The 13,527-nt window shown below is 43.0% G+C and overlaps 1 protein-coding gene across 1 annotated transcript in view; it reads left to right on the top strand.

Moving 5' to 3' along the window:
* Window positions 1–12,248, top strand: part of LOC132826207 (protein bicaudal C homolog 1-like) — a 270,766-nt gene extending 258,518 nt beyond the window's left edge. Inside the window, exons 18-20 of the mRNA XM_060841867.1 lie at window positions 1,465–1,625; window positions 2,512–2,611; window positions 8,864–12,248. Coding sequence (XP_060697850.1) covers window positions 1,465–1,625; window positions 2,512–2,611; window positions 8,864–8,994 — 392 coding nt within the window. The 3' untranslated portion in view covers window positions 8,995–12,248. The remainder of the gene's footprint in view (window positions 1–1,464; window positions 1,626–2,511; window positions 2,612–8,863) is intronic.
* The last annotated feature ends 1,279 nt before the right edge of the window (window positions 12,249–13,527 follow it).

The raw sequence follows: 13,527 nt of genomic DNA, 5'->3' as shown, positions 1-13,527 counted from the left end.
CTTTGAAACTGTTGTTCTGGAGTTTGCTTTCAGTTTCCCCAGAGCTCTCAGCCAGCGTGAGAAATGTGACCGTGATAGCAAGATGGTGACTTAAAATGGCAAACAACCCCCAAGGTCAGGGTCATGTTTGTAACTTTAACAGTAGTGTTCCACAAAGTCATCACCCAATCTACATTTTGCCTCCTCACTTCAGAGGAGATCCCATTGACAGCAGAGAAAACAGTGAGAAAGAGGGGCAGGCCAGTTGCTGCTTTCACCTGGAAGGAGTGTCTAAGGCCTAAGGAGGGAGGAAATACGAGTGCATTTGGAGAGGCTTGAGGTGACTGAGGAACGGCCCCGGATTTCCCAGAAGGAATGGTCTCTTCAGAGTCCTAACAGGGGAGGGGACCAGAAGATGTATTTGGTGCTGACCCCACACTGGATGTAGTAGAAATGGCATCGGGTGATCTTTGAATGTGAACTTGAAGAGGTAGAAAATGAGAGTAAGGGGAATCCTACTGATGTTCTGGAAGGGAGGGAAAGATGCTCCACATTCCAAAACGTACTACCTGGAAAGAGAAGGAGCAGATACATAGGAACACCACCTGCAAATTTCCCTTCAAAGCACTCACCGTTCCTACACAAAGACTGGGTCAAAATCCTGGAACTCCCTTCCTAACAGCACCATGAATGTCCCTAAATCCCAAGGAGTACCAAGGTTCAAGAAGATAGCTCACCGCCATCATGGCAAGGCCAGTTCGGGGGTGGATAATAAGTGCTGTTCTGACCGGCAGTGTCCATCCCATAGGGTGTTCTGGATGTTTTGCCATGACAGCCATATTGGTTGGGGGTAGGGTTATCTTCGATGGAGGGAAAATGAAACACGTCAGAAGCATTTTTCAGCAAAGCAATTTCATCACAATAGATGCACCTGAGAGAATAAGAAGGAAGTCCTTCTGGGAAGCAGGGAGTGAGGAAGTGTATTTGAGGTAGCTCTGAAGGTTAGGAGGCTTGTAATGAATATCAGCTGACAGTCTACTCCCAGAATTGGGGACTGAAAGGAAGGAGGGCATCTTAGCTGGACCAGATAATAGTGAGGGAAGAGTGGAAATTGGAAGTGCAGTTGTTGACATTCTCTGATTCCAGGTAAGAGGTGGGTGGAAAAGTCACCCACAGAGTCATTAGAACGTTGGTGTACTACAACAAGTTTGATTGGAGCCCAGGCGAGGTGCGTGTGCCTTGGTGGGAGGAGCAACTGACTTCGGACCAATTAGTTGTCTAACATAGGCAATTTTTCTCAAGTCGTGTTTGAAACTGTTGCATAACTGAATATAAGATGTTGTTAGTAATGGTTCATCAAAGTTGTTCTATCATGGGATGGTAGCATTATCTGGTAGAAGGCAAATTAAATGGACCTTGATCTGAATTGGCTAAGATTCGCCATTTTCCTGAACAGGGATTCCAATTCACTCTTTGTCTCCACAGCTGAACACTATTTGACCAGCAGTAATTACATGGACTGCATCTCCTCTCTAATGGGGAGCAACGGCTGCACTCTGAATAATTCCTTCAAAGGTTCGGAGCTGCCAGAACTCTTCAGTAAACTCGGGTTAGGCAAATACACGGATATCTTCCAACAGCAAGAGGTGAGTCCAACAACATCACATTGACAGCCACTAACGTCCGTACCCAGAGCTGTTTTCACACGTATTAAAATGCTTCTTCTCGCAGAATGCTTTCAAATAAAGGAGATTTGTTTGGTTAGGATGTTGTATAACGAACCGGTATTTAATGATGAACACCAATTTCAGCACTGGGACACTGACTCAGTTTGGGGCTTTGATTTCCAGGGTAGCTGAATGTGGAGTGACTATGTGCTCTGACATAACCGAAGCATAGAGCCAAGCTGAACCAGTCCAGTCTCGTTTTCCCAATTCTATACCCATAAGGCACTGCGGGAGATTCTCTGTTGGCAATAGATTGTGGGATGCTTTCTGCTGTGAGGTCAGATACAGCAGAGGCTGGTTTTGAGGAGGTACAAGACTAGTTCATGCAAGATCGCAGTACCCTATCAACATTAGGCCTTTGAATCATATCCCGTCTGAGGTGAAAAGAAAACGAGCAAATCCCTTACACCACTTTGTTTCACACAATGTAACTCCACACTTGGTGGTTTTAATTCCTCTGTTGAGTGCGTATTTAACTGCTCCAAACAACAACGTTTATAGCGAAATGTACTGGAAACCAAAGTAGAGATGTATCATTATAAATTCACTCTATCCCCTAACTGGAATCGGCCATTCCACATTTGTGTGAGGTAATTGGTCACATGATGCCTCTAGAAATTGTCAAATTGAATTAAAGATACATCAAAAGGCACCATTTAACAATTGACAATTGTTAAAGGGATCAAACACAGAATGGAACTTTAAAATTAGCAATTGGGGAAGACAGGAGGAAAGTCTGAGGAGACTTGCTTCTTTCATTTCCTGCGAGAAGGTACCGACTTCTCTCTCCCTCGTGTCTCCTCAGATTGACCTTCAGACATTCCTCACTCTGACTGACCAGGACTTGAAGGAGCTCGGGATTTCCACATTTGGTGCCCGGAGGAAAATGCTGCTTGCGATTTCAGGTCAGCACCTGTTTCTATTTCCAATAGTTTCTTTTTCTTGGTAAGGTGAGAGCAAACCCGTTGGTGGCAGTGGAAATGGTGAGTGAGTGAGAGATGAAACAGTCTTCCTGTCCCAACATCTCCAAAGTGTCTAAATTCAATGCAGCAGTGTAATCCTATTGTGGAAAAGTAAAAGAATTCTGTTGAAACTTGAGTGCCACCCATATCATTGAGGGTCTGGCTTGATTTCTAAGTTGTTCAACATCAGTCTCAGAGAGAGGGAGTGTAGGGGGTGCAGTGTCGATGTTAAATTACAACGCAACTTTTTTTTACTATTTATAAAGTACCTTTAATATGGTAAAAGAATTAAAAGAGATTCCAAGGTACATTAGCAAACAGAATTTGAGATGGAGCCTCATCAGAAAATATTAGATGAGATGACCAAAATTTGGGATGAAGAGGGATCTTTGAAAGGACTGTCCTCGAGGGAGAAGGGAAGGTTGCACACTGTAGGAACTCCAGAGTTCCAGGCTGAGGCAGCTGACAGAATGGTCACCAGTGCTGGGACTTCTAGAAGTGAAGATTCTGGAGAGGTTGGGAATGGGAAGAGTACAGAAAGCCAGAGGGTTCTGGGGCTGTCATAGATTACAGTGATGGTGTGGAGCTGGATGACAATCCCAGAGCTGGAAACAGTGGTCTTAATGAGGGCACAGGCCCGACGCCGATCTCAGGGTCAAACATAAAACCAAGGTTGCAACGAAGCTGACTGAGCTTTAGGCAGTTAATGAGGAGAGGGGATGGAGCTGGTGACAGGGGACAGAGATTTTGAGAGCGTCTGAAATCAGTGCCAATGGTCTTCCAATATTAACTTGGAGGGAATTTGTACTCATCCAGTATTGGGCACATGAAGGTCAGTTATTAAAAATTACACAATGTCTGACTGCTTAAGTAATTGTACTTAAGAGGGCTATATTGAGCACCATCCTTATTGTAGTTTATCTTCAAAAGACATGGCTGGTTTAATTTGTGAAACCCTGTTGGTCCTCAGGTAGACAGCAAGCCCATATCCCTTATAAGCAGGCTCTAAATACCACTTTACAACTGTCTACAGGGTTAGGTACATTGGAAACCATCACTCAATGCTTGTTGCTCTTTTTGTAAAGTGGCTTTGTGTGTGTGTGAGAGAGAGAGAGAGAGAGCGCGCGACTTCACCAATACGAGGGAATGCAGAAACTCCCTGACAACATCTGTTGACAACACCAAATTTCAGTCAGTTCTATAACCTTTGATCAAAATGTATAAGAGGCTGTTCTCACCAGGCACATGAGGCACCAAGAAGCCTTTGAATGACCAGGGATCAGTCCTTCAGCTGAAAAGCTGGTCTACACTATGTTCAGCACAAGATGCCATGGGATTAAAGCCTGGGCTTGGAATGAGCATCAGAGGATTGTTAAGGGACTGAATGCCTGTTAAAATGCCCACGAGGACACATTAATGACGCTGCAAGGCCAAATGTGCCCTCCCAAACATGGCCAGCTAACTGGGAAGTAAGTGAGAATTGCTGAGAATTTGGAGCGCTATTTAATGCTCCTTTACTGTTCACTTACTGCTGGAGGTTTGAAGAGGACTTTTGAAACACATCAGAAGACTTTCTGGGAGAATGTGTCAAGACTTCACCCACCATCTGTCAGCATTTATTCCGGAAATCCCCTGAGGACTTCACCTAAGAAAAAACGAGTGAGTGCTATGCTACTCTTCCTTATTTGGACAGGAGTCACCTGGAGAAAGGGGGTGGTTAGTAGCTGACCTTGCTTGGGATTTGTCCTGATCTCCAAGTGGAATGGGACGCGGGGAATGAAATGGGGGCAGAGCCACACCAGAAGGTGATAGATCAACCCTGCAGGATCTCTAGCACAATGTCTAAGAGTCAGTGCACTCTCTCTCACTTGAGTCCTCCCTCCTGGGTGGTGTGGCAGCCCGGCACAGTGCATACCTTTAGTGGATATGGATGCACGGAGGCCACTGGTACTACTCAGAAAACAATTCGATTCAATCAGCATTTGAGATCTGACCTGGGATAGCGTCTCCAGGTGAGTTCAAATGAGCATGATTGACAATGGAAATGAAAATGACAGACTACTGCCAGACTTTCTAACAGGCGTGCCATATTAGTGCAGCACTCCATTGCTGTCGTAAGCCTGTGTGTAGCAACAGGAGTCAGCAGGCTAACCTTGTCGGCCCGCCCCACTATTCCATTAGATCATAGTTTGTGCGAAGATTTGTAGCTCGGGTTCCATTAGATCATGGCTGATCTGTACTCTATGTCCATTAACCTGCCTTTGCACAGATGTCACTAACTAAAATCTACCAAGCTCAGTCTTGAAAGTTTCAGCACTCGGTTTTGGGGAGAGAGTAGTATGGATTTCTACAACCTTCTGTGAGGGGTATTTGTTTTCTGGGTTCCCTCTTGATTGGGCCACCTCCAAAAGTAAGATCATGTTCCCTTGCTCTTGGTATCCACAACAGATGAAATAATTTCCCTATCTTTTCCTCAGCAATCTCTTTTAACATTTCAAATTCATTAACCACTTAAGTCTATGATCGCCTGTAAGGAAGCCAGAATTAACACGGCCTGCTTTCGTAATTTAACCCTTACAGCCACAGTATCTTTCCAAGGCTAGTGTATTTTTCCTGAGGTGTTGTTACACTGAATGCAGTGCCCCAGATGTGATCTGACCAGGGTTTTATACAACTGAATGTATAAATGGTTGTCCAACACCCCCTTTCACACAACAAAAACAAGTTAAATCAACTGCATTTTCAGATTGAAAGCAAACTACAAGTATGAATTTGGGCTTTTTCGGGGTTTTTTTGGGTGTGGGGTTGCAACCGGATGGATTTTCAAGAGAAATTGGAAAGTCTCACTGTTGGCAAGAAACAAGGTTGTGAACGGTTTGGACCTGAGCTGCTTGTCACACTGATCAGCTTTCTGAGCAAGCCCAACACTCTGTAGGTACCTCGATGCAAGGTGACCCTGAAATGTTGATCGCCGATCATTTTAATTCTCTGCATGCATTTCCACTGCAACCTCCGTGTTTTATATACTGTTCAAATGACACTCTGGGAGCAACACCTCCACCTTCTAATTAGGCATGTTGCAGCCTTCCAAATTCAACATTGAATTCAACAACTTCAAATAATAACCTTTCTTTTTGGCCAGAAATCATCGTAATGCATTTGTATAGAATCTTCAATATGGTAAAATGTCCCAAACTTTACCTGGAGTCAAATCAAATATGCAAGTAAATACAGCAATCCACTTTTGCTGTTTTATTCCTCCTCTTGACCAAGCTTTTGTCTAATTTCGTGTCCCATCACCAGCTTCTCTCTTGCACCTTCATCTCCCTTTTTCCTTCCACTTTATCACAGTCACCCCCTTTTATCCTTTCCTCTCATTCATGCTACGGTTTCTGTTCAAAACCTGATGCATCTTTAACTTTCCCTACTTCTGATGAAAGGTTAACTCTGTTTCTCTACCAGCACCTAACAGCCTGAACTGCTGAGTGTTTCCGACATGTGCTAGCTTTATTCTACCCTATTCTGCTTTTGCATTTGTATAGCATTTTTAACATGCTAAAATATCCCTAGATTCACCTGGAGACAAATCAAATATACAAGTAAATACAGCAATCCATGTTGCACTGTTACAGGATTCCTACAAACTGTCTACAGCCATTGCTGCTCTCCTGATATCAATTCAAACTATATCTCTGAAACACCCTCAGAATATTGAATTTCTGCTCTCAGTCTCTGTTGTTCATTTATTTTTACACTGAACATATTCCTCTTTTCTACTGTTCCCTCAGCTTCAAACTTTATTTTTCAATTAATGCTTTTTTTGTATGGAACAAATTTTACACTCTCAGGCCCTGTCAAATTTCTTCAGTGAGTCTCCCAGCTTATTACAAAGATGTGTGCCATATTTGGTCATTTTTAAAGTTCCGTATGTGAATTAAATTGCAAGTAACAATACGTTTGATATGTATACCATACTACAGAGGTAAACAAAGAGGGAGAAATTCAATCTCTGTGCTTTTGTGAACTCTACATTGTCTAAACTATTTCAAAATAATAAATGTTGTGTTGTCTTTCACTTAGCTGTGACTAATTTCCTTCAGTTATGTTCTGGGTAACTTTCTAATAAGCTATCTCTAAAAGCCGTGGCCTTGATGTTAAACTGGGAGATATTTGTGGATTGATTCGCCTGAGGCCATTAGCTCTTGTTAGAACAGAGCAGGACCAGCAAACATAGTGCACGTTGTTGTATTTTCAGTGACCATATTGTCATGTAACTTTTATGCAGAAGCTCTGTCAAATCTGGTGGGTAGCTTTGCCATCAGATTTTGGGTCTCCTCTTGAAAAGTGCTTCACTATGAGCTGTCTGGATATCCATGTATCGGCGCCAGTTGTAATTGTCCAACATAATTATATATAGATTGCTATTCGTATATCATTTGTGTATTCATTAAGATGAATTGTGCAAATTTCTTTAACCACACAATTTGGCAAAGGTATCTGGACAATCTGATAAGCAGCTCCATTGCTGCTGCTTTCCCTAAGAGAAGCCATGAGGGTTGACTGGCCATTGCCATTGGAAAAACCAGCCAATGTTTTTTTGCGGAGCTCATTGTATACATAGTACATTAACTGAGGGCAAACTGCTTGGCAGGTGCATTCCAAACACAATGAGCATTTGAAAAAGCAAGCAGTCTGTTCGCCACTAGCAAAGTGGAGCCCACGATCCTTGTATGATCCTTGTATTATCCATGTTATTGACGCTATCTGCAATTTGATGCAGTGACATTTACAAATGGAATATCTTCCAAGGATGGGCTTTCCAACACCTGTCTGCTTTCAGATGGGTATCTAAACTCTGACAAGGAATTAAGACTCTCTGTGCCGTTGGGTGGCACGGTGGCTCAGTGGTTAGCACTGCTGCCTTACAGCGCAGGGACCTTCGGTTGACTATGTAGAGGTTGCGCTTCCTCCCCGTGTCTGCGTGGGTTTCCTCCTACAGTCCAAAGATGTGCAGGTCAGGTGGATTGGCCATGCTAAATTGCCCCATAGTGTCCAGAGTGTTTTGGTTAGGTGGATTGGCCATATTAAACTGCCCCATAGAGTGCAGGATGTGCAGGCTGGGTGGAATGGCCATGGGAAATGCAGCTTTACAGTGATAGAGTAGGGGGAATGTGTCTGTGTGGGATGCTCTTCTGAGGGTTGGTGTGAACTTGATGGGCCTCTTTCCACACTGTATGGATTCTACAATTCACTGCAATGAAGTGAGAACTGATAGATGGATGCCTCTTACCCAGATTGTAAGGCAATTTTCAATAAGAGACCCAGAATCTGATGGCAAGCCAACGCCCAGATTTGACTGCGCTTCTGCAGAAAATGTGTATGACTAATGGTCCAGACAGAGTTGCTGAAAATACAGCAACCTGCAGTATGTTTACCAGTCCTGCTCTGTTTTAACAAGGAGCAAAAGTATTGTTGAAAATCGCAATGTGGTGTGGCCGGAGGGGGAGTTTGCCAGTGGCAGTGTCCCATTGTCCTTCCAGGTGGTAGAGATTGTAGTTTTGGAAGGTGCTCTCAAAAGCTGACAAATTGCTCCAGTGCATCGTGCAGTGCTGCCACTGTCCTGTGGGTGAGTTTTTCAGGTGGCGGAAGAGATGTCGACCGAGTGGATTGCTTTGTCCTGGATCGTGCTGGGTCTTTCTTTGAGTGTTGTCGGAGCTGCAACCTATAAAGGCAAGAAAAGAGTATTCCAACACACCCCTGACTTATGCTTGCAGTTGTTAGGGAGAACCTGGGAATCCAAGCTGAGCCACACCATTCCCAGTCCCTGTGGTACTCAAGTAACCATAGCCTTTATATGGCTGGTACCGTTGAGTTTCTGGTTAATGGTAACTCCCTGGGGGCATTGATGGTGGTTTGTTTGATAAAGGTACCCACTGAATGTTAAGGGGAGATGCATTCAAGTTTCTCTTTTTTGGGATGGCTATTGTCTGGTTCTGGTATGGCATTAACATGGCTTGTCATTTAGCCCAAACCAGAATACTGTCCAAGTCTTGCAAAGAGCACTGGAGAAGTGTAATATTGCAATCTGTTACCCCATGGTAGACATGTAACTGCAATCATTAAACCCAGAGTCTTTCTTCTGATGCTTGGGGCTCAGAAATGACGAATATATTTTCCCTTTTGCTCCCTTTACAGAATTGAACAAAAACTGTCAAAAGCCCTTTGAGCCTCCAAGCATTCGTTCAACGTTTCTAGAAGGTGGAGCAAGTGGTCGGTTGCCACGGCAATATCACTCCGACATAGCCAGCATCAGTGGTCGCTGGTAGCAGTGGACTGGAATTTGCTCATCCATGGCTGGCGTAGAGGTACAGCTGACGGAAGCTGGCACAGACCGTCGTGCCATGTTAACCCTGTGGAAAGCATTTACTGCACAGAGCCCGTCGCTGCTTCCCGAGTTTGGAATGCAAGGACCAAAGCCGTCTCGATTTCGTGCAAATAATTGTGCCAAAAATGAAGAGAGAAATGGACCTATCCATGTCATTCCATAGTTGCCTTTTGCTGTTTCACCAAATATGGTACTAAACCGATATGCAGATCAGAGAACAACAAGACCATTAACACTAGTTTTCTTGCTTAATGTTATTTATTAGCGAACAAAAGATTAAATGATGCACTGAAATGTTAGGATCTATGGTAGAATTAAACTCGCACCACTAACTCCTGTGCATCATGTGTATAGTTTGTACTGAGAGGGGAAGATGTGTTGTACTGCTGAGTAAAGAGATTTAAATGTAATTGTCTCTGCACTTTACATGTCCTGGTTTTCTAGACCTGTGGAAATGCGTTTGTGTTCTCTCTGATCTTCATATATAATAAATCTGTTGTCATCAGCGCTGAGGAAGGAGTGTGGGCGTTTAATGAGAGTTGAGTGAAGCTCATAGCCTCCCAGATTTATTAGGTTCCATGATCTGAAGGACTATATAGTGAGGCTGGGACCCCAGTCACCAGATAGCCATGTTTCCCCAGAAACAGTGTTGATGCTCAGTGATTAAATATGTTCGCATTTTACTGCCATCTTAAACATGATTACAGTATTTGGAATTTTCTTCTGTAAATTGCTTGTTAAAAACATGACTTTTCAGGTGTGTTGCACTCAGTTCTTTCAGAGAGTTTATGACAGAAACAAGCTATTTGGCCTGCCTGATGGTGATAGTTAATGCTCCACTGAGCACCTACCATGCTTTCCATCTAACCATACCAGCAAAATCTCCAAATCCTTCCATCCTCTTATGTTTGTCTAGCTTCCCCATGAAAAGACTCTGCTGTTCACTTTATCTACTGCTTTCACATACCAGTTATTTTTAGGTAAATACCCTTCCCATGAATTCCCCCTGCTGGATTCATTTTGATCTGATATTTATTCACAACTCAAGACCTCGCCAATGACTGGAACCCTGAGCAGGGTGGAGCTCCCATTTCAGTGGCATAATGTTTTCCAAGGATGTCATTACTAGTACGTGCGGGCGACAGCTCAGGTTGCCATTTTGTCAACCTTCTGCACTTGGCAACGTGAATCCCAAAGATGAGCATCTTGCTTTGAAGAAGCTTTCCCTGTGCAAATCACACTGGAGGTGTGCTAATCATATGACTTGTTGACATTGGCAAAGCTTCCACCTTCATCTTCTTCAAAACCTTTTCTTCTTTTTACATACAAACAAAGAGAGTAGGTCGGTTTGTACTTGGCACAAGAAAAGGTCTGAAGCTGAAACAGATGGTTCGGAATAGTCTGCATGTTTATCTGGAAAGTTCTATTGCTGTTCACTTGTGAATGTCATGCTCAATACCACTTGAAAGCGTTTTTCTTTGTGTGGTTTTCTTTCTCTGCTGTTGGATCTTATGAATGGAGATGAATTGAAATAGCCTTTCTGGTTCATTCAACCTCTCCCAAACTACGGTGCAGCCTCCCTCATTGTAAAATATTCACTCCAGGTAAAGATACCAAGGCAGTCAGCAAAGACAAATCATTTCCAATTATGGTGACAAAAGTGAATCCGGGAGATGACACTGATGCTATCTCAGCTTTTATTTTTAAAATGTGCGATGACCTTTTCCCTCATCAGAAAGGAATTCATTTGAGAGAAATCAGCGAATCCACTACACAGTCTAGCACAGCACCATGATCCTACTTGTCATATCCTCCACCTTGAAGGACTAGACAACCTCAGCTGCCCACTTGTCCCTGAAAACCTGGCAGATGATGCTTTGTGCTGAAGTGAGGAAGCAATGATGACAGAAGTGCAATCTGTTTCTGTTAACCTGACCTTCTCCTCCATCTCCTGTCCCTGTGACCCCAACTGAAGACAGCACCTTCTCAGTTCTACAGCCACCTGGAAAAGGAGGTACCTATGTCTCACATTAGAGATGGAGAGACAAGGCCTTTAATTCTCAAACTCACTGGTTTTCAAACTGAAGGAGGTAATTTCCTCTTTGTTACTTCCTTTCCTATTACCATCTTCAGTGCTCCTCATGTCAGTCGCACTCTGTGACTTTGGTGAGTCCATACACTATGCTAATTTCCTCTGCTCCCTTCTCTATCATTGAAAGTAGATCAACTTTTAGTTTTGCACTGACTGTTGTCTCAACATGCATTTCTCCTGATACAGTTAACATGCCCATGGAGTCACTAATTAAGTGCTCCCATTGCTTATGCTCAATCTATGAACGGTTTTAGCTGAAATGAAGGAAATCCCTAAGTGCCTACCTTTCTAACAACTCTGTTGTTGTCCATGTCTACAGTGACCTGTTCTGCCTGCAGTGTCAAAACAGGCGGAACAATAGAGTCTCTGAACAGTGCTGATCTCTGAAGCCTTTTAGGACTGAAACTGCTATATGAAGTGTTCTGTGTAGCCAGCTTTAGGTAAACACCATTTTGTTGCTGCATGACTGAAGTTAATGATAAAAAAAATTTGTGAAGGATTTAATAGTGTTTTCTACTTGCAAGGGCAATTGTATGTTCTGTGTAAATAATTGTTGGATTAATCGCAAACAAATTTGCACACTCAGAGGGAAAAGGCTATGTTTTGTCACTTTTATATATAAAATGTAGTTCTGTGATTTTGTTTTTTTTCTCAATTATTAGTCACTAAGAGGCAACCCGTCTTTTGCGGAGCCCTCTAAAATAATCAGCGATATATGTGTGTGTACACCAAAGTGAAGGCTGTTCAGTTTATAGAAGCTAAACTGAAAGAATATTCTGTACAAAACACTGGAAGAATACTCGCTTATCTCAAGTTTGAGGAGGTGCCATACTAACTTTGTGTAAACTAACCGAGGTCCAATGTCTATCGAATGGACAAAGCTGTTTGATTGCCAGCTTAAGTTGAAGGTTAAGAATAACTCAGTGCCTTGAGTGATGATTTATCTGTAAATATAGCAGAGATGTTTATTTTCAGTGTGGGGGGATGTGGGCATGATTACCTTTTTATGATTTTCATTTAAAATGATATTGTTTATGGATAAGCTTTAACAAAGGGAATTTTCAATACAGTTTTATGTTGTATTAAAAGATAATTTTTTATAACTTTTCCTACAGTCTGCTCTGTAAATATATTTTGCATCTGCATCAAGTCCAACATACACTTCAACGTTATTGTATTACTACAACACCCTTCTAGCTGTCTGACGATGTCTCTTGCAATATCAGCACTCAAAGAACAGTCATAGAGATGTACAGCACGGAAACAGTCCCTTCAGTCCAAAACGTCCATGCCAACCAGATATCGTGAAGTAATCTAATCTTGCTTGCCAGTACTTGGCCCATATCCCTCTAAACCCTTCTTATTCATATACCCATCTAGATGCCTTTTAAATTTTGTAATTGTACTAACCTCCACAACCTCCTCTCGCGACCCATTCTACTGGACATGCAACCACTCTGCATGAGAAAGTTATCCCTCATTCCTTTTTAAATCTTTCCCCTCTCACCCTAAACTTATGCCCTCTAGTTTTGGACTCCCTGCCCAGAGGAAAATACTTTGTCTATTTATCCTATCCATGCTCCTCTGAGTTTTTTAAACCTCTGTAAGGTCACCCCTCAGCCTCCAAAAAAGCCCCAACCTATTCAGTCTCTTCCTATAGCTCAAAACCATCCTGTCCCAGCAACATCCTTGTAAATCTTTTTTGAGCTCTTTCAAGTTTAACAACATTCTTCCTACAGAAAGGTAACCAGACTAAAGTCTGACACAGCCGTGACATGACATCCAAACTCCTGTACTCTGTGTTCTGACCAACGAAGGCAAGTGTGCCAAATGCTGCCTTCACCACTCTATCTAGCTGCGACTCCACTTTCAAGGAACTATGTACCTGCACCTCTCGGTCTCTTTATTCAGTAACACCCTCCAGGGCCCCACCATTAAGTGTATAAGTCCTACCCTGATTTGCCTTTCCAAAATGCAGCGCATCACGTTTATCTAAATTAAACCCCATCTGCCATTCCTCGGCCCATTGACCCATCTGATCAAAGTCCCATTGTAGTCTGAGATGGCCTACTTCACTCTCTACAACACATCTGTGACATAAGTGTGACTGGAGGTTTTGAGTTAGAGAGAGAGACTGAATAGGCCGGGGCTTTATTCTCTGGACTGTTGGAGGCTGAGGGAGTGACTTTATAGAGATTTACAAAATCGTGAGAGGCGTGGATAGGGAAAATAGACAAGGTCTTTTTCCTAGGGGAGGGGACTCTAAAACTAGACGGTATAGGTTTAAGGTGAGAGGGGAAAGATTTAAAACGACCTGAGGCATACCTTTTTCACGCAGAGGGTGGTATGTGTGTGGAACCAGCTGCCAGAAGAAGTGGTGGA

Source organism: Hemiscyllium ocellatum, chromosome 22 (genome assembly GCF_020745735.1).
Source record: "Hemiscyllium ocellatum isolate sHemOce1 chromosome 22, sHemOce1.pat.X.cur, whole genome shotgun sequence".
In the NCBI taxonomy this organism is placed as follows: domain Eukaryota; kingdom Metazoa; phylum Chordata; class Chondrichthyes; order Orectolobiformes; family Hemiscylliidae; genus Hemiscyllium; species Hemiscyllium ocellatum.
The sequence above is the reverse complement of the archived record's forward strand: the minus strand, read 5'-3'. Positions and strand labels throughout refer to the sequence as shown.